Genomic DNA, 23,012 nt, shown 5'->3' with positions numbered 1-23,012 from the left:
ATGGTGGGTAATGCATATGGCTCTGCGTCCCCGCTGCAACCCAATTGCACAAGCATCCTAGAGCGTTATGAGGCCTCTCATGTATGGTTTACAGCTTAAAAGCAGTGGTCGTACTCTTGACCAGATCAACGATGACTGTATTGTCAAGAGGCGAATATTGATCGGTCACAAGCTTGATGGCTTCCTGAGCCACCAGACCGCCAATGAAAGCTGCTGTTGTCGGCAGTGAACTGAACCCTCCGCGTACACTGGGGAATCTCAGTTATCTGGAGAGACATTTCTTCGTGAGCATGACTTACACCTCGACGATGGCTTCCTTAGCCATTCCAGGCAGCGCTGTAAGACCAGACATCTCTTTGATCGACTCTTCTAGAATCTGACAGTCTGCCGTGGTATCGCTGGTCGTCCCAGGCCAGATTGAATGCTTCGTGCGATAGCGTTCAGCAGCAAGGATAGCCAGATGCTCAGCGATGGCTAGGTGGTTTTCTGATTCGGGATCGGCAAAGTGCTCATCTGAAGCCGAGATGTCAGATCGGTCCGAGACTGAGTTGGTACGTACTGATCGCTTCACGTGTCAAGCCCTTGACATCTCGTTGAGCGCTGAGCGGGCTGCCATTAACGATGTCCACGCCTCCCGAGTTTTTGACGAAGCTCTCGATCTCGGTTACGGGAACGGCTCCGGAAGGTAATCCGACGCTGTCCAGAACTTTGTCGAGGACAGATTTGTACTCTGCAAGGTCCGATTGGTATTGTCGCTTGTACATATTTTGGAGGGTGATGTAGGATTCGGTAGAGGAATGCATGTCTGGGAGGGATGGCGATATCGGGGGAAGTGGATGGCTTTGAAGGTAGATGCCGAGAGTGTGGAGAAGGATATGAAGGTTGTGAGACTGCGGAGTGTCAGTGAATGAATCGCGAAGGCGACTGACTGAGGCAGTGATATTCTTGACATTGTCTCTGGACAGAAGGCTCTCTACTTCGTACGGAATCTGATTGGGGGCTTCAGCAAACATCTGAGGGCGCCAATCTGAACCAACCTCGCTAGTGTTCCAGCACTTGAATGCCTGACCGATCGCCTCGTCAAAATTCTCTTCATCGTACTTGTGTTTCCCTTTGCGCAGTGTCTCCTTGAACTCATCGCGGAACTCAAAGCTAGGAGCTTGACCCTCGTGCTACGCGTGAATCTTGAGCTTCTGTGCTGCATCCTAAAGTCGGCAAGCTTACCGCATCTCTCCAGTCGCACAAAGCTCGGACGAGTAGGACCAAGTAGGGTATATGTGAATGCTCCATGGAGTCCATGCTGTCCAAGTCAAGGCTACGAGCATATGTCTCCAGCTCTGGGAAAGGTTGATCAATGCGTAATGTATGAGTTGAATCGGGATGTGTGTCGATCACTGCAAGACATTGTCAGTATCGTGGTGCTTTGCCATGGGGCCCTCCGGAGCATAACTGACCACAGTGCTCTCGTAGTTGAATGCTGATGCGGCCGATAAACCCTGAGTTCCGGATCGACATCAAGGGAACATCTCGATTGCCAGGAGTAGATGAGTCTTAAGATATCAGCACGCTGAAGCTCATCATACTCACGCTGCCAGAGCAGGTCTGCAATGCTGAGTTCTAGGTCAGGATCAACATCACAGCAGAGGGCGAGAGTGAAGGATGTGAAGAAATCGGGCTCAGACTTGAGCAGTGTTGCCGGGTCCTAGAGTTGAATTGAGCCACGAGGATAGTGAGAGAGGACCTACTTGGACGTTCGCGACCCCTTCTACGGCTGGATTGAGCTCTTTGAGGTATCTGATAGCGTCAGCAGAGCTGGTCCTCGTTGAGTGTCTCACTTGACGGCCTCATCGGCGACATTCTGGCCTAAACTCTCCGGGTGGAGAAAGAAGTTGGTCGCGACATCCTGTGCAGTAGTTTTTGCGTCGGTCAAGATGGTGAAGTGCGAGATGCCTGCAATCCGATCAGCCCCGATTTCGCGACGAGTTGAGAGATCATACCGGGAAGGACCAAATTCTTTAGTGATTGACAACCAGTAGCATTGCATCCGACTAGCAGAACACGAGCTTGTTCAAGTGATTTTTGTCCTGATGATGCCCATAGTCTGAGTCTCGTCAGCTCGTCTTCAAAGATGCGCGAAGGGTCACGCACCTCAGCTGCCTGTCATACCTCCTCTCCTTTGCGTCTGGTCGATAGCTGAATCAAAAACCGGTCAGAATCCCGCATGACTGTCAATTGACACCACGTACGAGGGTATAGGAGCAGTTGCTGTCGATGCGCTGACTACGTCGATGGAGTCTTCCATCTTTGGAATCTTGGTTGGCCTCGTCGTCGTCACTTCTGAATCAGAAGGACGGGTGGGCATGGGTGATGCCCACCGAGAGAGCCGGAGAGTGACTGCGGCGAGTTTGGATGCCCACTATCCTTTGCGTACTCGGCGGGCTATCGGACTAGATCGTGTCTCTCTATGAGCTGTGTAGAGGTGCGAAGCGTAAAAAAGATGAATGACTGAAATCATGTATAAAAGAGGATCAAGTGGATGATTCATGTTGCCGCGGATCCCGGCTCGAGCCGCCCTTCGGTACGGTAAGGTTTGTATTGACTCGTTGTGTATGCGGGATGCATTTGCTTCTACCACTTTAATAAGGAGTGACCCTGACCCGCCGACCGCTCCACGCCCGCTGCCGCCCTCAACAGTCCCGGTACAATTTTGCCCTTGAGTATCGTGTCCTCTACAACTCTGGGAATCTCTTGAGGCGTGACTCGACCGTAGCTCAGGAAAGCACCGGATGGCAAGAGGACCTTCGGTCAAGTCAGTCCACGCGTCGCGAGAAAGGGACTCACCAGCATCACTCCAGCGTATCTATGACCTCCGAGATGATTGATGTTGAAAATACCCACTTCTCCGCCTTCACCTCCGTGGACGGACTCAATTTCATCGATTCGTCTTTGGGTCTCTGCTTCTCTTGCGGCTTCGTCACCTTCCAACTCTTCCAACGGAGGTCCATTCAGACCGCACAATGAGGAGCCAGTCTCGTCGACCGTTATGTCATACTTTGACAGGCAGGTGATGAGAGCTGAGCGTAGCAGCGGTGCGGCGATGTGACAGCGGTTGTCTCGTCTTTTATGGGAGCCTAGAAACGTAAGCGGCGTATCAAGTGATCTGAACTTACAGAGCAGAATCACTGCACGATATGGCAACACCCAGCTTCGTTTCCTACCAACTCCCTCCCTGTCACTCTCGCTCTGCGAAGCCTCGCCGGCTTTCCCGAGACCGCCTCGCAAGGCGTCTTGATAAAGCCTTTCAGCGCCCTCTCGAGTATTTTCCACTTCGTGAACGACTTTCCAGTCGGGAAAAACCAGCACACTCTGGTCTTCGGGATCATCCGCTTGTGATATCAATGAGGAAGAGTATAGGGAAGGTGGTGCAAGTTGCGCTTCAGCGATTGGCGCAACAGGAGCGATAAATTGGTCGAGAGGAGGCCGCGTATCGAAGTCCACTGTCCTCTTGGGTCCTTTACCAGCCTTGTTAGCAGGTAGAGTCTGAAGGTATTGGTCTAGTTGGTATGCAAAGCTGTCCTTCTCATCCTGAACACATTTCAGCGTTGCCACGGAGTCAAAAAAAAAAGAAAAAGACCCCACTGTATGATCTCTCTCCCAATTGCTCTTTCCAGTAGAGATGACTACAACACGACCCCTCGCAGGTTGACCACTTCCCGCCAGCTCCGAGTCCCAGTCCGTATCGAAGCCTTTCGGCAACTCCCCAAGATCTCCATACTTGTCCATCACATAATCACGATAAGATTTACCATCCCAGATCTGACCGCTCTCCGCGATGGTCCCGGCCGACGTGCCATCCTCAGGACCGACAGTACAAGGATGATCGCAGGCCGCACAGTCCGATGAGTCCGCTGGTATGTGCGCTTCATTCATGACCTCTGCAAACTTGGCATAGGATTCAGCTCTGCCTGCCGAATCATGTTGAGGAGGGAGTTTGTCACCAGACGCCGATAAGGAGGAGACAGCGCCGCTGAGTTGCGAGGACAGCTTGCGAAGCATCTTGATGCTCCAAAGGGCTTTGCCGACCAAGTCGCCGTAGTTCTACCCTAGTAAGAACGAGTGAAATGGGTTCCCTCGTAGTGATTACGATACTGAGACCTACGTACTGCGAGATCTTCGAGCGTTTCGTCATTCGGCCGAAGTGCTTTGGGTTTAATGCCGTAATTTCTACGGAGTTCCCCGCGTACTCCGTGAACAAAAGTCGCGAGCTCAAAGGTCCTGATATTATCAAAGTCTCTCTATCTATCACTCATCGACTCGATACATGGACTCAATCGGGAGCCATGGAAGACCATAGTACCTTTATCGAACACAATGCCGACCTCTTCCGATCCATATGATTTTGATGACGACCTCTTCGCCGATACGGCAGCGCTGGACCAGCTCGAAGCGTCAGCTCTTCAAGCGTCTCAAGCCGCACCTAGATCTCGAGTGACCCAGCCGTATCATCACACAGTGACAAAGCCAAAACCCTCGATACTTTCCTCCAATGTCACTTTTTCCGGTCGCAAAGCGCCTCAGCCGATCAATACTGAGCCCAGAGCTGGTAATTCTGGCTTCGGATGGGAGTATGGAGGGAAACGGTCCATAGAGGGGAATGTCGAGAGACATGTGGAGAACGTGAACAAGAGGCAGGCATACTGGTCAAACAATCAGCCTGGTGGGTACACCACATCGAATGTGATCCAAGAGGAGGAGAGCTATCGTCCAGATATAGTGGTTGGGGAGAATGGCTACGAGCTGGGGGAGGATGAGATCGTGGACAGTCACACGACTCGGAACTTTGGCGTTGCTCCACCTGCAAGTCAATCTGGTCGAAGCGAAGCTGCGGCTGCCAGACGGGCTGCTATCCAGCAGGCTAGTCAGTCAATCAAGCAGGAATCGAATGTAGCCGGTCCTTCTCACGCCAGATCTACCTCCATAGACCCGGGGAAGCTGGCGCCCGGCAGGCAGTTTCCCGGTCAAGCCAGGAATTTCGCTCGATCCGTATCTGCTGGGCATCACCCCTCCACAACAGCTCAGACGTTCCCGAGCGGAGGTGGAAGTCGACTATCGCCTATACCATCCGAAGGTTCAGGCTCTCAGACTTCTTCGCAAGGATCTTTGGCTCGGAAAACGGCAATACAGCTGGAAGAGGAGAAACGACGCGCTCAGGCTCTGGAGCAAGAAATCGCTGATCTGAAAAAACAACTGGAAAGGAGACAACGCGCAGAGCCGGCAAGGCAGAAGCAAGCCGCTCAGGAAGGCATGGAAGTGGACTCGGAGGACGTGGCCGCCAAGATGGACGAGTTGAAGAACCAGCTGTGGAAGGCGCAAGGCGAAGCGCAGACCATGCGTCGGGCTCAAAAGGAGGTAAGCAGTGCGGTGGGTATCCCATACATGGTCTGATGTGTATTTCCAGGAGCAACTTCGAGCAATCGCAGAAGCAGACAGACTCAAGGCCAAGATTGCCGATATGGAGAGCAAATTTCGCGAACGCGAGAGAGAAGTTGCAAGGCAGGTGGAGAATGTCAAGACACAGGCAGTATTTGCAGTGAGTCGCCTCACGTGGACTCGATCTCACTGCAGAATCACGCTGCGTTGAGTTCAGCCATCAAGGCTCGGGCTTCGAGCCAAAGACCAGCGCCTACACCTATTCGTAACGGCTCGCCGCAGGGCAAATCTGATGAGGCAGCATTTTTGAAGTCTATCAAGGGTAAAGGTAAGCTTGCAGGTTGCTGAGAGATTTCCTGATACCCTCGAGTAGGCCGTGCTCCTCCACCTCCACCGCCACGCTTTGACGCCTTCAAGGATGGGTTCGCAACTCCGACCATGGCTAGGATCAAACGGCCCAGGATGGAATCGGTCACTCCAGCTCCAGTCTCGCCCCAAAAACGCGCCAGTCAGTCTACTCCTCGGCAGCTGACTCATTCTCCGACACGGCGAGGCGAGACTGGGGAAGATGCCAATGGTCTTGAGATACACGAGAATGGCTTCGACCTCGAAGGAGTAATGGACATTGATGTCTCGCCCGAAGATGACGCGCCGGACGAGCCGACCTGGACGGACCTGCCCGACAAGCGTGGCGAGGTGAGCTCTGCAGAGAGACCGAGAATCTTTTACTGACATGAAATCCAGTTTCTGTACTTCCTATTCCATCACACGTCCTTGCCCTGCGTCCGCAGATCTTCAGATCCGGAAGGGCTGTTGCGGCCCGATTTGTACCGTTTACTGAGTTATGAACCGAAACAAGATGTCGATCCTCAGCACAGTGTTCCTGCTCTCTGCGCGACGCTACTGGCCGCTTGTGGCGACTCGGATCTAGATTACGAACACCTTCTTGGAATCTTCGCCGTCTTCGGGACAGGCCTCGCAAACGTCTTTCGGAAAGCGATCGGCGCACGTGTTGCGACTCATGAGGCGGTGAGTAGCACTCTGCGTCATCATGGGCGGACAGCTGACCATTTTACGTAGGTAAACGCGTTGTGCGCAATTCTCTCCATGCTGGGCCGAGCGACTGCTTTGTTCGACGAATTTGGCGGAATATTAACGAGCCATCAGCCGTCGATCATTGAGACTCTTTGTGGGCTGTGCGATGATTTAGGCTCCGTGGAATTGCGTGTGTCGATGAACTCATCCGCAGAAGACGAAGTTGCCGAAGAAAAAAGGAAGACCACTCATTGGCAGAGCGTTCTTCAAACGGAGATTGGATGTTTAACCCAAGGCATTTGCGCTAGTCCTAAGTCTGGCTCGCCTTGGTATGCTGAGCTGGTTTGCCCTTGCGGCCGCCACTAACTCGCTTCCACAGGAACAATGACGAGCTCGTCAATATCTCCATGTATCTGACCAGCAAAGAACAGCCTGTGGACCGTATCATGTATGGAATCCATGTCATTCTCACCGCGTCAACTTGTAAGTCTAACGGAACGATGAATGCTGATCTCCTCCGGCAGTCTCTGAGAATTTCAGAGCTTTAATCGAGGACTCGAGACGATTTTCCGGGTTCTCTCCTGTCCTGGATCGATGTAGTAGACTCCTGATCGATCCGCTACCAGATGCTTCCGAACGACAAGTAAGGTAACTCGTGAGACATTCACCTGACGACCTACAGCTGTACGATATGTACACGTCTCTCATTCGAGCCCTGTCCATGATGTCAATCGCGGATCAAGATGCCATTATTTTGATCGCCGAGCGGACATTGGTAGTCCCCGCGCTCATCATGCTCCTGACTAGAGAGACGCCCAAATTATGGGGCGTGTGGGCGGAGGAAGTTGATGTCCAGAGGTGGGTTGATCGGATGTTACTCGCTGACCAAGCACAGGACCCTCGACATCATCTTACCCACCCTCTATCTTCTACATCACCTCGTCATTCCCGTCCAGTATCCTCGTGCATTGTCTGGCCCATCAGCGAAGAGCTCGACCCTGATTAGCGCGTCGCAGAAGCAAGCGAGTGGCGATTACACCTCGGATCAGATGGACCCGCTACCTGATCCTGAAAAGTCTCCACAAGGGATCAATCTCGTCGAGAGATTACGGAGTGTCAGTCAGATGAGAGAATTTCAGGCCATCGGACATCAATTCATCTCGGTCTTTGGCGCCTTATCGTACGCCACGCCAATGTTTGACTATGAGCAGGTCAAAGGATTTGACCTGCCGAGTGTTCAATGTAAGCCTCTTTTGGATGGTCCCCTTTGTCGAGTGGTGTTCTTACTTTACCCCGCAGATATCAGTCAAGATATTTTGGAGATGGTTGTTGAAGGGCCCGAAGCGGACGCAGTGTATGAAATGTATGCCGATGAGGAAGAAGAGAGCAATGAAGGTGAAAGGGATAAGGTGTCGAGTCGGGAAGAGGCTGAAGCGGTGGATATGGAAGTTTACGACGCCATGTCTGTCGGGGACGAAACCGAAGTAAGAGGGGATGGGTCAGCGTGGCAGCCCTTGATAATAGATTGAGTCAATCATAATCATGTAGCCTCTAGTGAGAAGAGCCCGTCGCATCCAGATCGAAAACAGTACAAGATCTGCGCCTCGAGCCGCAGTGGGAAGAAAAGGCCAACAAGGGAAACTAATAAGCATATCGCCACATATCTGTCCATCCTCCACCCCAAGTCGCCTCTCGAATCTAACAGCATCCACCCTTTTTACCCTGTTGTCTCTCGCCAAGATCGACTCCACTGTCCGCACCTTGCCTAGCCCCATTCCTACGGCCAGCCTGACCTTGAGCAGCAGCAGGCTTTGTAGGCGTCTCATCGGGAATGTTCTTGGCGATCTCAGTGAAGAGCTCAGATACGTTCGCTCCGGTCTGGCAAAGTGTCAGCGTGACAACTGGGACTTGGACATTTTGAGTAACTGACCTTGGCTGACGCCTCGAAGAATAATAATTTGGCCTCCTTGGCGTATTCGTCTGCTTCCTCTTTCGACACCTGTCTTAGACTGTCACTCGAATCGTCACCTGCAGCCGCGGTAGTTGCCGGCGGTGGGGGTGTCGCATCGTCCTCAGCATCTGTCTCTGACTCCTCTGCCTCATTCGCCGGCTCCTCAGCTGCCGGCTTGCTCTTTGGAGCCACTGAAGCTCCAGATTCATCTGAAACGAGATCCAACTGAGAGCAAGTCAGCGTCTTGTGGGAGAATGGAGAGCTGACCTTGTTGCCTACTAAGGCAATGACGATATTCGGATTTGCCTGTCTTTGTAACTCCTTGACCCATGCTTTGGCTTTTTCAAGAGACGACTGGGTCGTGTCAGTTGATCACCTTGGGTTATCATAGACGAGGCAACTGACAGCTTTGGTTATGTCATAGACGACCACAGCGGCAGCTGCGTTTCGGTAATACATAGGTGCGAGGGAATGGAACTGCGCGGTGTCAGCTTGATGATCTTCTGCATCAAGCGAGCTACAACTCACTCGTTCTAGATGAGCGTAGAGGAGTTCAGCCGATGAGCATAGTACATTCATCCTCCAACGTGCGCACCTTGTCCAGCGGTGTCCCTGAGCGACATGTGAGCTGACGACAGTGTAACAGGTCGAAAAAGCTCACCATATCTCAAACTTCACAATCCTGTTCTCCAGCCGACATTCTTGAGGGATCGTCAGTCCGCGCCTATGTCAGGAGACCAAAGTGAGACTCACTTTGAGTCAGGAACGCGGCTCCGATAGTGGGCGAGGTGTTTTCGTTGAAGTCATTTGAGCAGAATCTCATCACCAAAGATGATTTTCCAACTGCCGCTTCGCCTGATAGGTGATCATCACGGGAAAGGCGATGAAACGAGAGGCAAGAGAATAAAAGCGATGGTGAGATCGAAAGGCGGAATGGGCGGCGAAACAGAGATACACGGATACGCAGAGAGGAAAATCAGTCAGCTCATACACCCATTCAACTCAGCAAGCATCCACAGATGTGTGACTCTCGGCGGCCCTCAGTATTCCGAAGAGAGTCCGTGACCATCCCAAATTGACACACTGCACAGCACCCGCTCGCGATCATCGAAGACTCACCTAGTAGCACAAGTTTGACCTGAGTGGCCTTGACGGGTCCATCCTCGTTCGACATGATGGAGATTTACTTTCGGAGTGAGGCAAGTGTGAATGTCAGATGTGAGCTGAGTGACCTTGTGCAAGTGCGGGACAAGGTGATGCTCCACGCCTCCAGGAATTGCACCGGCTGCGGGGTTCCAGTCGGCTTCACGGCTTGGAGACGCTTCGAGCGGGATCCTGATGATTGCTAAGAGGCTCTAGATCGTCGATAGCCGCCAATGTGATTGAACCCTCTTCGTACGATATGGTCCAAAGTCTTGCTCTGCACAAAGATTGTCAATCGCACAACGGGAGGCGAATCCTAGCATTCGCAGGCGATGACCTCAATTGCCTAAACGGGGGGATCGATTATATTATCGAGACTGATCGTAGGCGTCCGGCCCACCCAGGTCAACTTGTTTACTGAGCGTATGGTCATCTGCGACAGAGATCCGCAAAAGATGATACCAATAGCGGGCTGGTAAGATGTCTGTCAAATGTGAGAGAGGAAACAGAGTGGACAAGAAAGAGATGAACGTGTACTCTGGTGCTAAATAATAATGTGTGCTTTGTGCCATGATTTCCAGATGCACCAAACTTTTCTGATAGCAGAGTAAAATCTCCTCTGACTGGCTTCTCGGAAGCAGGTACGAGATGTCTACGCTCCGAGAGCGGGGAAAGCTCGCTCGTCATTTCCGTCGAGCTGAGTGGCTCTGGGTCCACCGAATCCTCCTCGGCCACCTCGAGGAGCACCACGGGGAGCACCTCGTCCTCGACCAGATCCACGATCTCCTCCTCGTCCGGCACCTCCTCGGCCTCCTCGCTCACCACCTCGTCCAGATCGAGGAGGAGCAGCGAATTGTCCATCGACTTCGATGTAAACTTTTTCCTTCTTGGGAGCACGGGTCTTGCTTCCAGCTTTGTCCTGCTAATTAGGGAATCAGCAAAGCTACTTAGGGTCGGATATGCTCGGCTCACCTTGCCACCGGAGAAGAAGTCGTCAATGCCCTCTCGGACAAAGGCTTTGCCTTCAAGGTTGTCACCAGTGACTTGTCGGCTTTCCTTCTTGCCGAATCCGCTGCTCAAAGCTTGCTCGGCTCGCTCGGCCAAGAATTGGTCGTAGCTCTTTTGAACCTCCTCCGGCTCAGCAGGAGTCTCCTCCTCGGCATCGGCGCCAGTTCTGGCCTCGCCATCGGCTCCAGCGCCCCAGCCACCGTCTTCTGCAGCAGGGGTCTGAGGAGCGGTCTCTTCGGCTTGAGCGTCCTTCTCGCCTTCCTCTTCGGCTGCCCGAGGCGTCAGCAAAACACATGGCGATATTAGAACCTGCTACCCACCGTCAAGCTCCTTGGGTCCATCGTTACCGCCCCAGCCTTGGTCGACCTTCTTTTGGCTGTCTGGCAATCCACCAGACCTCCTCTCGAATTGTCTCCTTTCTCCTCCAGAAGCAGGAGTCCTAGCTCCTCGGTTTCCACCTCGGCCGCCTCGTCCGGATCTGTCTCCCTCTCGTCGGTTCTCTCGGAATTCCCGAGGTCCCTTGGTGTGTCTGTCAGGACCGTGGTGGGCCTTCTTGGGGGGAGCTGAAAGGAGTAGCTCATCAGTAAGTGCAACGGGGGCAAGAGCGTCTCAAACGACTCGTACTCACCCACACGCTCTCCGTCGAATCCGCCGGGACCTTCTAGACCTTCAGTGGTTCCAGTAGCAGGGTCAGGACCAGTGTTTCGAGGTCCATTGTCCTCTCTGTAAACGTTTCGTGGTCCACCTCGGGAAGGGTATCGTCCGCCTCGTTGTCCACCTCGAGGAGCGGAACCAGGAACGTTTCGCTGAGTTTGAGCGGCAGGGGCGGCGGGAGTAGTCTTGGTCGCGGTAGCGGGCGCCTTGGTGGTAGACTTGACAGCGGGAGAAGGGGATTCACCGTCGTCTGAAGCAAAGCGTATATTAGCTGATTCGCCCACAATCAGGAAAATCCACCCACCGTCCAAGAGGTCAAAAGGGTTTTTCGAGACAACCGACATGATGATGCGGTCGCTCCTCTACTGCCGCGCAGTCAAAGCTGTAATGGTCGGGTGGATGGTACGCGTAGATCGTGGTGGACAGGGGACGGAAAGGGGAAGAGAAGAGACAATCAGAATGTCAGCAACGCATCTCGTACCGTTGCGCATATAGGCAGCCTTTGTCAACTCACGATTCAGCTGCTTTCAGATGATGATGGTTCACCACAGAAGCCTCTCCCTCTTTCTTCTTTGAAAGGGTAAGAGTTGGGAGATGAATCAAGATGAATACAGATGAGTCTGAATCTGGTCCGTCGTTGCTTCCTCTCGTGGCTGCTGCCTAGAGACTTTCCCCTCTCTGCCTCAAGGACCTTTTTTGAATTTCGACTGCAGAACGGAAGCAAAAAATAGCCCATTCAGTTTTGGGCGGGTATTTTCCCAATTGCCTGCTCGGCGTTTTCTCATATGTGGCGGTATAGGGCTGAGTGTGTGGCAGGGTGGCATACATTATAGGAAGGGTCGTCTCTCTCAGGCTCCTATAATAGCATGCGTGTCTGGGAAGATCTTGCTCCGCGGAGGACTTTCTCTCTCTCTCTTTCTCTCTGTCTATGTACAAATGGTGAATGGATATTTTGTCTCTATATGTCGAATGGCTATATGGCCCTGCCTAAGCGTGAGGCACAAACTCTCGCCAAGATTTGACTTCCGGCGGGTTGGTGCCCTCAACGTATGGTAATGGGCTCTGGTGGAACTTTTTCTGCAGCGTTTCAGTGAACAAGACGGCCAGTTTGGCATTGTTTATCAACGGAATTCCAAAGTCGACAGCGGCACGTCGAGACGCATAGTCGGCATCGTTGACGGTCGGTGCGCGAGATCGAGAAATGTTGATGACCGAGGTGATTTCATTCTCCTCCAAGACTTCACGCAACTTTCGCTTGTCCTTGACGGGCACGTGAATGCGTTTGACCGTGAGGTATGGCTGGCTGTTGATGTGTGCTTCGACTTCTGCAGCTAAGACATAGTCAGCATGACTGAGACCATCATGGGTGACACTCACAATGCGTGTAGAGCTTGAATCCGAGGTTGATAAGGTTGGTGGCCACAGGGATCATTTCAGGTCGGCTGATGTCTCCACCAATGAGGAATCCGGAGTTCGGACGAGGCAACTTCATTCCATTAACCGAAAGCAAAGCGGCCCAGTAAGCTTCGTGCACGTCCTTTCCAAACGAGGCGACTTCTCCAGTAGACGCCATCTCTACACCGAGGAATGGGTCTGCACCAGGCAATCGGGTCCATGAGAATTGAGGAACCTTGATAGCCACGTAATCTCGCTTCTCCTTCATGAGGTCGACCGGCTCCGGAACGTCCACGCCCATGATGGCGGCTGAGGCAACGTCGATAAAGTTTGTTCCGAGAACCTTAGAGACGAATGGGAAACTTCGAGAAGCTCGCAAGTTGCATTCAATGACCTTGAGCTCGGCAGGCTCATCACCAACAGGTGGCTTTCGGATGATTTGCATGTTGAATGGACCGGAAATGTTGAAAGCTTTGCCGACCTTTTCAGCGATCCCTTTGAGCCTGTCCATGTCCTGGTCGGGAAGGGATCGTGGTGGGAGGATGAGCGTAGCATCACCAGAGTGGACACCAGCATTTTCAACATGCTCAGAGACGGCGTGCACCAGAAGCTTGCCTTTGTGCGCCACAGCGTCAACATCGATTTCTTGAGCATTATCGATGAATTGAGAGATGACGACCGGGTGAAGAGGAGAGACGTTGGCAGCGGCGGACAAGTTGTGTTGCAATTGAGATTCGTCATACACCACGTTCATGGCGGCACCTGACAAAACGTACGATGGTCGAATGAGGACAGGGTAGCCGACCTGGTTGGCAAATTCCTTGGCAGCTTCAAGAGAAGTCGCTTCGGTCCAAGCGGGCTGATCGACACCGACAGAGTCGAGGATGGAAGAGAATTTATGCCTGTCTTCAGCATTGTCGATCTGTTCAGGGTCTGTTCCAAGGACATTGACACCGGATTTCTTGAGTCGCAAAGAAATGTTCTGAGGCAATTGACCGCCGACGGAGACGACAACGCCGGATGCACCTTCCATTTCGTAAATGTCCATGACCCGTTCCCAACCAAGCTCTTCAAAGTACAGTCGGTCAGCCTCGTCAAAGTCGGTCGACACAGTCTCGGGGTTGTAGTTGATCATGATAGTCTTGTGTCCGAGAGCTCGGATCGCGCGAGAGCAGGTGACGGCACACCAATCGAATTCGACAGACGAGCCAATACGGTAGACACCGGATCCAAGGACCATGGTGCCGTTGTCGTCAAACGTAATGTCGTGAGTTGTAGCGTTGTAAGTGGTGTAAAGATAGTTGGTGTACGCGGGGAATTCAGCGGCAAGTGTGTCAATTCGCTTGACGAAAGGTGTGACGCCGAAGGATTTTCGGACAGATCTTACTTCGTCCTCCTTTCGGCCGGACAGCTGAGCCATGTGTAGATCTGAAAACCCGGTCCGTTTCGCATCCCTGACAAGAGCCTCATCCCATTGGTCGAATGGCTTGGTCTGAATACGCTTGTACATGTTGACAATGTTCTCAAGCTTGTACAGGTACCAGCGATCAATCTTGGTCAGGTCGTGAAGCTGTTCGACAGTGTAGTTCAAGTTGAGCATGGCATGCGCAATGGCAAACAGTCGTCGATCGTTGTTGTTGGTCAAGGCAGAGTGCATGTCTTCGGGTTTCCAGTAGGCGTCAAATCCTGTGAAATTGGGGTCAACCTGTCGAATAGCCTTCTGGAGCGATTCTTCAAAGGTTCGTCCAATAGCCATGACTTCTCCGACTGACTTCATGGCGGATCCGACATTTCGCTCGACGTGCTGGAACTTGGCCAAGTCCCACTTTGGAATCTTCGTGACGATATAGTCCAACGAAGGTTCAAAGCAGGCGGTGGTGGATTTGGTAACGGCGTTTGGGAGTTCCGGCAGAGTGTGTCCGAGGGCGATTTTGGCAGCAGTGTAAGCGAGGGGGTAGCCCGTAGCTTTGGAGGCGAGGGCACTGGGGGTCAGCAAGAGACGAGCCCATGATTGCTCACCTTGATCGGGAGAGACGGGCGTTCATTTCGATCACACGATAATCTCGGCTGTACGGGTCCAGAGCGTATTGCACCTGGTCTCGTCAGGAAATGGAGCCACAGCTTATGACTACAACTCACATTGCATTCTCCAACGACACCGACATGACGGACAATCTTGATAGCAGCAGATCGGAGCATGTGGTATTCATCGTCGGTCAAGGTCTGAGACGGGGCAACGACGATGGAATCTCCTGTGTGCGTTCCAAGGGGATCAAAGTTTTCCATGTTGCAGCAAATAATGGTGTTCTATCATGTCAGCTCTGATTGCGCAACAAGAGACCTCACATCAGCGGCATCTCGGACGACCTCGTATTCGACCTCTTTCCAACCCTTCAAACTCTTCTCAATCAGGACCTGAGGGGACAGTGACAATGATTTGGCGGCCAAATTCCTCAACTCTTCTTCGTCGTGGGCGAAACCTGATCCAAGACCACCCAGAGAGAAGGCTGAACGGAGAATGATAGGGTATCCGATTTCGGCAGCGGCATCAAGCGCAGCTTGAATAGACGAAACGGCGGTGGACTGAGCAGCTGGGATGTCGATTTCTGGAAAGAATTAGCGGAGAGATCTGAACGGATCTGAACGTGAAACAGCTTACCATTCAAAGCCTGGACGAACAAGTCACGGTCTTCTGATACTTCGAGCGTTCGGATTGGCGTTCCCAAGACCTGCACACCGAGTCTTTCCAAGACTCCCATCTTCTCCAATGCGATACCGCAGTTCAAGGCACTCTGACCTCCGAAAGTGAGCAGGATGCCATCTGGTCGCTCCTTTTCAAGAACATAGGCGACATAGTCAGCCGTGACAGGCAAGAAGTAGATCTGGGAAGCGAGGTGGTGAGAAGTTTGGATAGTCGCAATGTTGGGGTTGATGAGGATAGTGTCGATATTGGATTCTCGAAGGGCCTTAATTGCTTGAGATCCTAGACACGGGTCAGATCAAGGAAAACAAAGCGAGACCCACCAGAATAATCGAATTCTCCAGCTTGACCAATACTCAGTCCCCCACTCCCGACTACCAAGACTTTCTTGACATCGGGTTTCGTCAATTTTGGCAATACTTTAGCCGAGATCTTCCTCGCGAGCTCTGAGGGTGAATTGAGTGTCGGCTCGTCTGTCGGCCCGTACGATCCTACGGCAGGTGCAGCGACCGCATAGCTTCTGGCTTGAGCGCGAGCAAGGGGACGAGCGAGCTGAGCTCGAGTCTGTAAATTTCGAGCGGGGCCGAATGAGGTCGGCTTGATAGGGCGGAACGAGGGCATGGTGAGAGGTGTTCGTGGAGGGCCAGATACAGATGCTCCGACTCAGCTCTCACGGACGGTCTAGGTACTTCCACAGCCCCGGAGTCTGCTGCTGCTGTTCTCAGCTGTATGGGCAGCTCGAAGAGTCGAGTTAATGTTCGAGGTATGTATGGTCCAATCCGAGAAGCTGAATCTCTGTCCCAACTTTTTTTTTAGAATTGTTATCGCGACTCGGACTGATTTTCGGATATGTGACGTGGCAAACAACCAGACACGGCTGGCACTGATAACGGAGATCGGTAGAATCGCGGAGATGGCCGCTCCGGCTCTGTTGCTTGGTGGGCGCTGATGAGCGAATGTCAGTAGCCATGGACCGTGACGGAGGACTACATGGATGTTGTATGAGGGTCTCCCACACAATTCTCTCCACGTGAAGTAATCAAGTGGAGAAAATTCCAAGTGGATTGTCTTCCTGAGTAGAGGTCAGGACGATCACTGATCTTCGGCACGAATAATCACGTGACCTACCTGTCTCGCAGCTGTGACGTTAATTGGAACGCTTTCAGCAACTTGGCAATGAGATAGATAGACACCTTGGTATGTGATTTGAACCTGGACATTGCGCAGTGAACACCTGGAAAACCGTGCAGCAAGCATCGAGGTGGACATTCTGTCTCATCGGCCACGGCAGAAGCGAACTGGATCTGCTTCAGCAAGAACGCTGCGATCGGCCACCACCTCGAACCCATCTCGGCAATTGTCAACATTAATACGGCCTTTGACATCAGATCCCCGAATCACACAGTCAGGCGGTGGACCGGACTCGATACTTGGACTGAGTCAAGCGAACTGGTATCGTCCCAGGTGCACCCTTTCCCGAGACCATGTCAGGCTCACAGCCTCCATGGGAGGTTCTCTCCACCAGTTCACCCGTCCCCCGAAGTCGACAATCATCTCCACTACCGCCTGGAGCGGCTCATCCTTCCTCCCAAGACACCATGTCTCCACCTCCAGGGTATGTCCCGAATCCATCCTATGCACCTGCAGTGGACGAGAAGACTCCGACGGGTCCAGCTCCGATACCTAGCTCCAGCTCCATGTCGGAGTTTGGTGTGGCGTCAGGGATACAATCACGAGACCATCAAAATATGCCTTCGAGTTCAAGCCATAGAGCCTTACCCACTCCAGGATCTGGAAGTACCGGAAGACGACCGCTGCCTGTCCCTCCGCGGCCTTTGCCTGCTGCGGTGCCATCTATCTATGCTCAGACTGGTAGGATTGACCCAAGTGGATCTCCACAACTGCTTCCTCGAGGGCTGCCTGCTCGTCCACCAGCTACTCCTCCACCGGCAGCCGCCTTGTACGATCGACCTCCCACGCCTCCTCCAAAGATCAGTGTCAGTCATGCAGCAACAGATCGAGTGACAGCTATACGCTCGCATACACCGACCTACGACTCTCCACATTCCTCCTCTACCTCACACAATGGAGCTCACTACGATGACTACTCCGGATCATCTCGACAAACTTCGCTTACTCCCTCCATTTCAGGCATGTCTTTGTCCAATGGTAGCACACACACCAGTCATACACCCATATCTTCGTGGCATGATTCCGTTCTGAAGCTCGATGAAATTGACGGAACCGGGACAAATATAACTCTCAGACCCCCTTCGACAGGACCACCAGGATCAAGCCTTTCGGATGGAAGACGGACACCTACACCGAATAACTGGAATGACAATGATGATCTGTCTCGGCCTCCCGTGATTGACCCAGTAGGCAGGCAACGGAAGACCAGCACATCAACGATCGGTGCTGGGGACGTATCGCCCTCTACGCCTAGGATGGCCCCGCACATGACTCTCAGCGAGAGGCTGCAGCACGAGGAGAACATGGGCTTTCCTGTTCCTCAGGTGATGGCTACTCCACCTGTAGACAACGAGAGCACTCGGTCAAGCTCTCCTGGAGCGTACTCTGTGCCCTCTCAAACCTTCGCTTCTGGGTCCAGACCAGCCCAGCTACAACGGCATGATTCTCACTCGTCTCGCGATCCATCCATCGTCTCGTCCTTCCGATCCGCCGCATTGTCTTCGTCTTGGGCTGAGCAGAGGCAAGAGCCATCGTCATGGGTTCAGCGGAAATTACAGATTCACCAATCTCGTGGAGACGATGACTATGATGATGTCTCTGGTCTCGATCCGAGTCTATATGACGGGGAAGAGGATGACTACGGTCCTGACGAGGAAGAGGAGGCTGAGGTGCATGAGTCTCGCTTCTTTCAACCCGCCTTCCTCAGTGAAGCCGCTTTGCAGCTCAGGGACAGAGTCGAACGGCGTCGGCAGACGAAAGCGGGTATCAGTTGGCAAGATAGTTTCACGGGACGCGATATCGTGGTATGTCGCAATGAAATTGGGATCCGCTGACATGGTAGACAACCATACAAAGCTTTTTGCCTTCTTACACTCGAGAGTCCCCAAACGATCGTCGATTCGCTCTTCTCATGGCTCAATCTCTTCAGAATCAGCTGTGGTTTGTAGAAGTCGACTGGGATATCAAGCCTCTACGGGACTCACCAGAAGATGTCTTCCGATTTATGGGCGAAATGGAAGGCATGGGAGCCGGCGATGGGATCAATTCAGAGCTACCTTCGGGCCTTATGACCATGGCTACGAGGTGTTATTCTCCCAGCTGTCCTCAAGACTCGAGGTGTTACGCCTCTAGGTGTCCTTTCAGGCAGATGCCAAGCAGCTTCATTTACATGCCGGACCCGTCTCCTACGCCCGAAGCTTCGACTATACATGGTGAAGAACCTAGCGATTGGACGGGGCAGGTTGATGGACGTATACTCCAAGAGTTGACAGATGAGCAGTATCATCGTCAAGCCATCATCCGACAAGCGATACAGCAGGAGGTCCAATATTCGGCCGACTTGACAGCCATGGAAGATCTTTACATCAACGCCCTGAGGAACGCTCAACCTCCCATCATTCCACATTATCGACTGGAAAAGTTCATTCACGAGGTGTTCTCCAACGAAGCAGAGATTCGCGAAGCTTCGGGAAGACTGCTGGATCACTTTACGATTCGAGAAAGAGAGAGTGCTCAGCCCGGTCTCATACCGTTCGTCGGGGACATCTTCTTACAGGCGGCAGCCGACTTTAGGAGCATCTACCCTGAATACACCGGTAATCTTCCGCATGCTGAAAATGTCCTTCGACAAGAGATGGAAGATAACGCCGATTTCAGATTCTTCTGTGATGTAAGTGCGAGACTGACTATTTGTTGCTGACATTCCAGCGGATCGTCAGGGAGAATGATGGCCGTCGGCACATCAAGTACCTCATCACACGACCGTCCGATCAGCTTCAACGCACATACCCTGCTGTCCTCGAGTCCATACTGGCCATCACAGATCCCACTGAACCGGACCATGACTTTCTCATCGAAGCTGTCTCAAGTATCCAGACTCTCTCGGCAATATCTCAGCTCAAGCTGTTCCATGCTAGTCAAGGAAGGGGTCCAGCGGGTAAGAAGCAATGGCATGATCTGGTACCCGAAGACGTCCGCAAGGATATCCCTCCGAAGGAACAAAAGAGGCAAATGTGAGTCCCGCCGCGTCTGTCATTTTGCTGATCCATAGGCAAATCTGGGAGCTCATTCAAGGAGAGATGGAATACGTGGCGGATCTAGAAACAATGGATACGCTTTTCGTGGACAAATTAAGGATGGCAGAGAATGGTCCTATAGTTGAACGATCAAGGGTCGAAATTTTCCTGGATGATGCGTTCCACAATTACCGATCACTGCTGGAAGTGCACCAAAACCTATTGGAGAATCTTCAAGCGAGACAGTTGGAACAGCATCCTCAGGTTGGGGCAATTGGCGATCTGCTCTTGGACGCTGCTTTGAACTGGCAAGATGCGTATATGGAGTATGTGACGCATTATCCTATTGCCAAAGCCAAAGTCCAGGAAGAGGAAATGAAGAACACGAAGTTTGCCGCGTTCCTCAAGGTAGGTCGCTAGAAGAAATATACGCTGACCTTTTCAAGGAATGCCTCAAAGATCCGCAATCTCATCGTCAAGACATTTATCACTTTATCAATCGCCCCATCCCCCGATTGCTGCGATACAATCTCCTACTCGCTGATATCCTCAAGTCTCTGAGAGAATCCGGTTTACCGGAGGATCATCCGGACATTGAAACCATACCACAGGTTATTGATCTGATCAAAGATCTAGGTAGAGCGACGCAGAAAGGTGTGGCAGTCAACGAGTCGAAAGTCGAGTTGTGGACATATCAGCACTCGCTCGATGGGTCTAGATTTGGCGTTCGAGTGGTGAGTCGGCAGACGGATTGCCTCAGCTCTGCTGACACCGAGCAGGTCCGAGATCTCGACCTCCTCAACCCTATGCGAGAATTGATCCACCGAGGAAGAGTCTTCCGACAACCTGAAGGACCAATGAGCAGTTGGGCAGAGCTGACCGTTCTTCTTTTCGACAATTATCGTGGGTGTTCCCATAGGCTATCCCAGCTGACCCTCCAGTTGTGCTCGTCAAGCCTGAAAAGCATCGATCGTCTAGACGGGAGGAGAGACAGGAGCGATATATCATTAATCGTCGGGTGAGCATTGTTGACTGACCCGGGCTGATTCACAGCCCATTCCGCTCGAGCTGCTGAGTATCGGTCAATTTGGCGATGCGCCTCGTGCGCGACGTGATCGTTCGCGACTGATGGGCGGCGGCGGCTCTTCCCATGAGCCTGAATCGGGCGCCGATCCCGAGTCCAACAAGGTCTGGCCATTCAGTATTTCCTTCATCGGACAAGGTCAATTGGGAGGACAGTATACGCTGTGGTCAGACTCGTACGCTTCCAGAGCCGAATGGCAGGAAAAGCTCCAACATGCCAAGGTCTTGCGGACAGAAGTGAATGACGCCAACAAGGTGTTCGAGATGACACCTTTGAGTCAAGATACATTCTACATGTCTTACAGCTATGCTCCGCCGAAGGCTGAAGGCGACACTCAGCTCACGGGACGAGTAACTTGCAGTTGTCCATTCGGTGAGTTGCCAAATGAAAGTGTCCAAAGCTGACGGCGGCAGCTACTGTCGACGGTCGGACGCTAGTCGCCATAGGCTGTGAAGAGGGAGTATGGATTGGACTTCGGAACGATCCCCATTCGTTGAGAAAGGTTTTGCATGTCAAGTCTGTGACGAACATTGCCGTCTTGGAGGAGTTTGGCATTTTCTTGGTCCTCCAAGATCGGGTTAGCAACATGAAACCTGGTTCTCGCTGACCCGCCGCAGAGTCTCTTGGCATATCATCTCGAGGCGTTGGTACCTACTGCGTCGTCACCCCAGGTCCGAGCGGCTCCTCAGCGACTGAGTCCGGGCAAAGATATCTCGTTTTTCAGTGTCGGACGTTTGTCCGGCCGTACCCTCGTTCTATACATGAAAAAGAAGGGTGTGAGTATGGCTTTTTCTGGAATTCCTTACCCAGCTGAGCAGCGCCATAGATGGACTCCCTCTTTAGGGTACTCGAACCAATCTCTGGACGTAACGCGGAAGATGCTGCACGACAACGTCGACCATTCGGTAATTTCCTAGGGCAGAGAACCGAATGGTTCAGGTTATACAAGGACTTTTTCATCCCTACCGACGCGCTCGGCGTGCATTGGCTCAAGGCGAAATTGGCCGTAGTGTGTGCGAAAGGTTTCGAAATCATGGATCTCACCGAGTTGGTCGAGAATCTAGCAAGAATTTTTTTCTGAGCTGATGCTCTCGCACAGTCTCAAAGGCGGCTCTATCCCTATATTTGAGCCTTCCAAAGTCCGTGACAAGCCTCATCTTGCCGAACTGCAGCGCCGGTGCGATGCTGCTAAGCCTCTGGGCATGTTCAGGTCTACCGAGACGGAATTCTTGCTTTGCTATGACTGTAAGTGAAATCGATTCGGGCACAGCTGATTCGTGCGAGCCTTTGGAATTTACGTCGATCGGTGAGCTTTATCATGACATTGTCGTCCCAGCTGACCGGTCCTTAAGGCACGGTGAACCTAACCGGGACATGCAAGCGATCGAATGGGAGGGTCGACCTGATTCCGTGGCATTCCATCCGCCTTATGTCTTGCTCGTATCAGCGCCATTCATGGAAATCAGGCACATCGATACGGGTAAATTGCTGCAGATCTACACGGGTACGGATATCCATTTGACCTGGGAGTGAGTCGGGCTGTTGATCCTGTGTTGCAAACAGTGCTGACATCTCTTCAGTGGGACTGGGGGCATGCTCCATCCTCCTCAGGATAATCCTGGGCCAAAGTGAGTGTAGACATGATTATCATTCGTGTAGCTGACCCAGGGTCAGGGGTTACGGGGACGAGACTGCATCTCAGGAACCTAGGATCCATATTTGTCAGCGACCGGACGATCCTCGACGAGCGAAGGGTATCACGCATGGTGTTGGCCAGCATGTGTAAGCCGGCTCCGTGTGGTGATTGATGAAAGAAAGCGGCTGATCATAATTACCAGCTTTGAACTGACGCCGACACTGGCGCTCAACAACCCGTTGCTGAATCCCATTCACACACATGACTCTAATTATTTCCCTCCTGCGCCAATGATACGATCCGACATGCGATCAGACAACATGAGCGATCGAAGGGTGAGTTACACACATGGCTAGATACCGTCGTTGACACCCCTCGCCCCCCTTCCAGCGGTCGAGCTCTCTGCTGACATCCAATTCGGGCGAGTTTTACGCATCCCAACACAGCACACCGTCAATGTTACACATGACATCAATGACGTCGATGTATTCGACTCCCAATCCATCACCGCCTATGGAACCGACTATTCATCGATCACCTTCGAGTCAAAGTGGAGGTGGCGGAGGAGGCTATGCCTGGGCAGGACACAGTCACGGTGGGATGGGTTCGACAAGTGGTCATTCGCCTTATTCGACAGGTCGACTGCCATCTCAAATGGATGGTGGTTATCCTTCTCAGCGTCAAGGATCCTATCAGCAGTACATGAATCAACAAGAGTATGCCGCTGCATATAGAGATTCACCGGGTCAAACTAGACCAGGAGGTGG

General features: G+C 52.5%; 7 protein-coding genes across 7 annotated transcripts; 2 read left to right on the top strand and 5 right to left on the bottom strand.

Moving 5' to 3' along the window:
• On the bottom strand, positions 1–2,524 carry BD324DRAFT_625903 (hypothetical protein). The gene is made up of 13 exons (XM_022015851.1): positions 2,247–2,524; positions 2,149–2,193; positions 1,998–2,101; positions 1,836–1,950; positions 1,746–1,794; positions 1,588–1,702; positions 1,455–1,550; positions 1,225–1,394; positions 1,038–1,172; positions 930–989; positions 560–890; positions 300–513; positions 1–248 (listed from the first exon to the last, which is right to left on the bottom strand). The coding sequence occupies exons 1-13, from the start codon at positions 2,360–2,362 to the stop codon at positions 89–91; spliced, it is 1,710 nt and encodes a 569-aa protein (XP_021871416.1). The 5' UTR covers positions 2,363–2,524; the 3' UTR covers positions 1–88.
• Positions 2,525–2,598: 74 nt separating this feature from the next.
• Positions 2,599–4,281, bottom strand: BD324DRAFT_590691 (Sucrase/ferredoxin-like-domain-containing protein). The gene is made up of 3 exons (XM_022013793.1): positions 3,171–4,281; positions 2,842–3,131; positions 2,599–2,799 (listed from the first exon to the last, which is right to left on the bottom strand). Exons 1-3 carry the CDS (start codon positions 4,054–4,056, stop codon positions 2,629–2,631), a joined length of 1,347 nt encoding a protein of 448 aa, XP_021871415.1. The 5' UTR covers positions 4,057–4,281; the 3' UTR covers positions 2,599–2,628.
• A 90-nt stretch (positions 4,282–4,371) lies between these two features.
• Positions 4,372–7,994, top strand: BD324DRAFT_650973 (hypothetical protein; the record flags this gene model as incomplete). The annotated part of the gene is made up of 11 exons (XM_022018241.1): positions 4,372–5,409; positions 5,459–5,590; positions 5,626–5,758; positions 5,804–6,126; positions 6,175–6,459; positions 6,511–6,794; positions 6,845–6,948; positions 6,990–7,108; positions 7,148–7,323; positions 7,361–7,707; positions 7,765–7,994. The coding sequence occupies 11 exons, from the start codon at positions 4,372–4,374 to the stop codon at positions 7,992–7,994; spliced, it is 3,171 nt and encodes a 1,056-aa protein (XP_021871414.1).
• A 15-nt stretch (positions 7,995–8,009) lies between these two features.
• BD324DRAFT_625896 (ras family-domain-containing protein) lies at positions 8,010–9,854 on the bottom strand. The gene is made up of 9 exons (XM_022015850.1): positions 9,536–9,854; positions 9,170–9,271; positions 9,078–9,117; positions 9,012–9,028; positions 8,945–8,949; positions 8,822–8,893; positions 8,684–8,770; positions 8,396–8,641; positions 8,010–8,343 (listed from the first exon to the last, which is right to left on the bottom strand). The coding sequence occupies exons 1-9, from the start codon at positions 9,588–9,590 to the stop codon at positions 8,164–8,166; spliced, it is 804 nt and encodes a 267-aa protein (XP_021871413.1). The 5' UTR covers positions 9,591–9,854; the 3' UTR covers positions 8,010–8,163.
• Positions 9,855–10,211: 357 nt separating this feature from the next.
• On the bottom strand, positions 10,212–11,565 carry BD324DRAFT_608653 (hypothetical protein; the record flags this gene model as incomplete). Its single annotated transcript, XM_022014118.1, has 5 exons — positions 10,212–10,481; positions 10,532–10,836; positions 10,888–11,130; positions 11,196–11,471; positions 11,526–11,565. 5 exons carry the CDS (start codon positions 11,563–11,565, stop codon positions 10,212–10,214), a joined length of 1,134 nt encoding a protein of 377 aa, XP_021871412.1.
• A 643-nt stretch (positions 11,566–12,208) lies between these two features.
• BD324DRAFT_650970 (hypothetical protein) lies at positions 12,209–15,938 on the bottom strand (the record flags this gene model as incomplete). Its single annotated transcript, XM_022018240.1, has 7 exons — positions 12,209–12,552; positions 12,599–14,598; positions 14,636–14,709; positions 14,756–14,923; positions 14,963–15,222; positions 15,276–15,599; positions 15,641–15,938. 7 exons carry the CDS (start codon positions 15,936–15,938, stop codon positions 12,209–12,211), a joined length of 3,468 nt encoding a protein of 1,155 aa, XP_021871411.1.
• Positions 15,939–17,836: 1,898 nt separating this feature from the next.
• On the top strand, positions 17,837–22,601 carry BD324DRAFT_579738 (Dbl homology domain-containing protein; the record flags this gene model as incomplete). The annotated part of the gene is made up of 15 exons (XM_022013406.1): positions 17,837–18,313; positions 18,352–19,179; positions 19,218–19,522; positions 19,561–19,933; positions 19,972–20,259; positions 20,305–20,428; positions 20,467–20,543; positions 20,579–20,885; positions 21,023–21,186; positions 21,227–21,385; positions 21,436–21,656; positions 21,962–22,138; positions 22,190–22,237; positions 22,284–22,391; positions 22,448–22,601. The coding sequence occupies 15 exons, from the start codon at positions 17,837–17,839 to the stop codon at positions 22,599–22,601; spliced, it is 3,810 nt and encodes a 1,269-aa protein (XP_021871410.1).
• Positions 22,602–23,012: the final 411 nt, after the last annotated feature.

This window comes from Kockovaella imperatae (assembly GCF_002102565.1).
Source record: "Kockovaella imperatae strain NRRL Y-17943 chromosome Unknown BD324scaffold_6, whole genome shotgun sequence".
In the NCBI taxonomy this organism is placed as follows: domain Eukaryota; kingdom Fungi; phylum Basidiomycota; class Tremellomycetes; order Tremellales; family Cuniculitremaceae; genus Kockovaella; species Kockovaella imperatae.
This window is presented reverse-complemented; position numbering and strand designations above follow the sequence as displayed.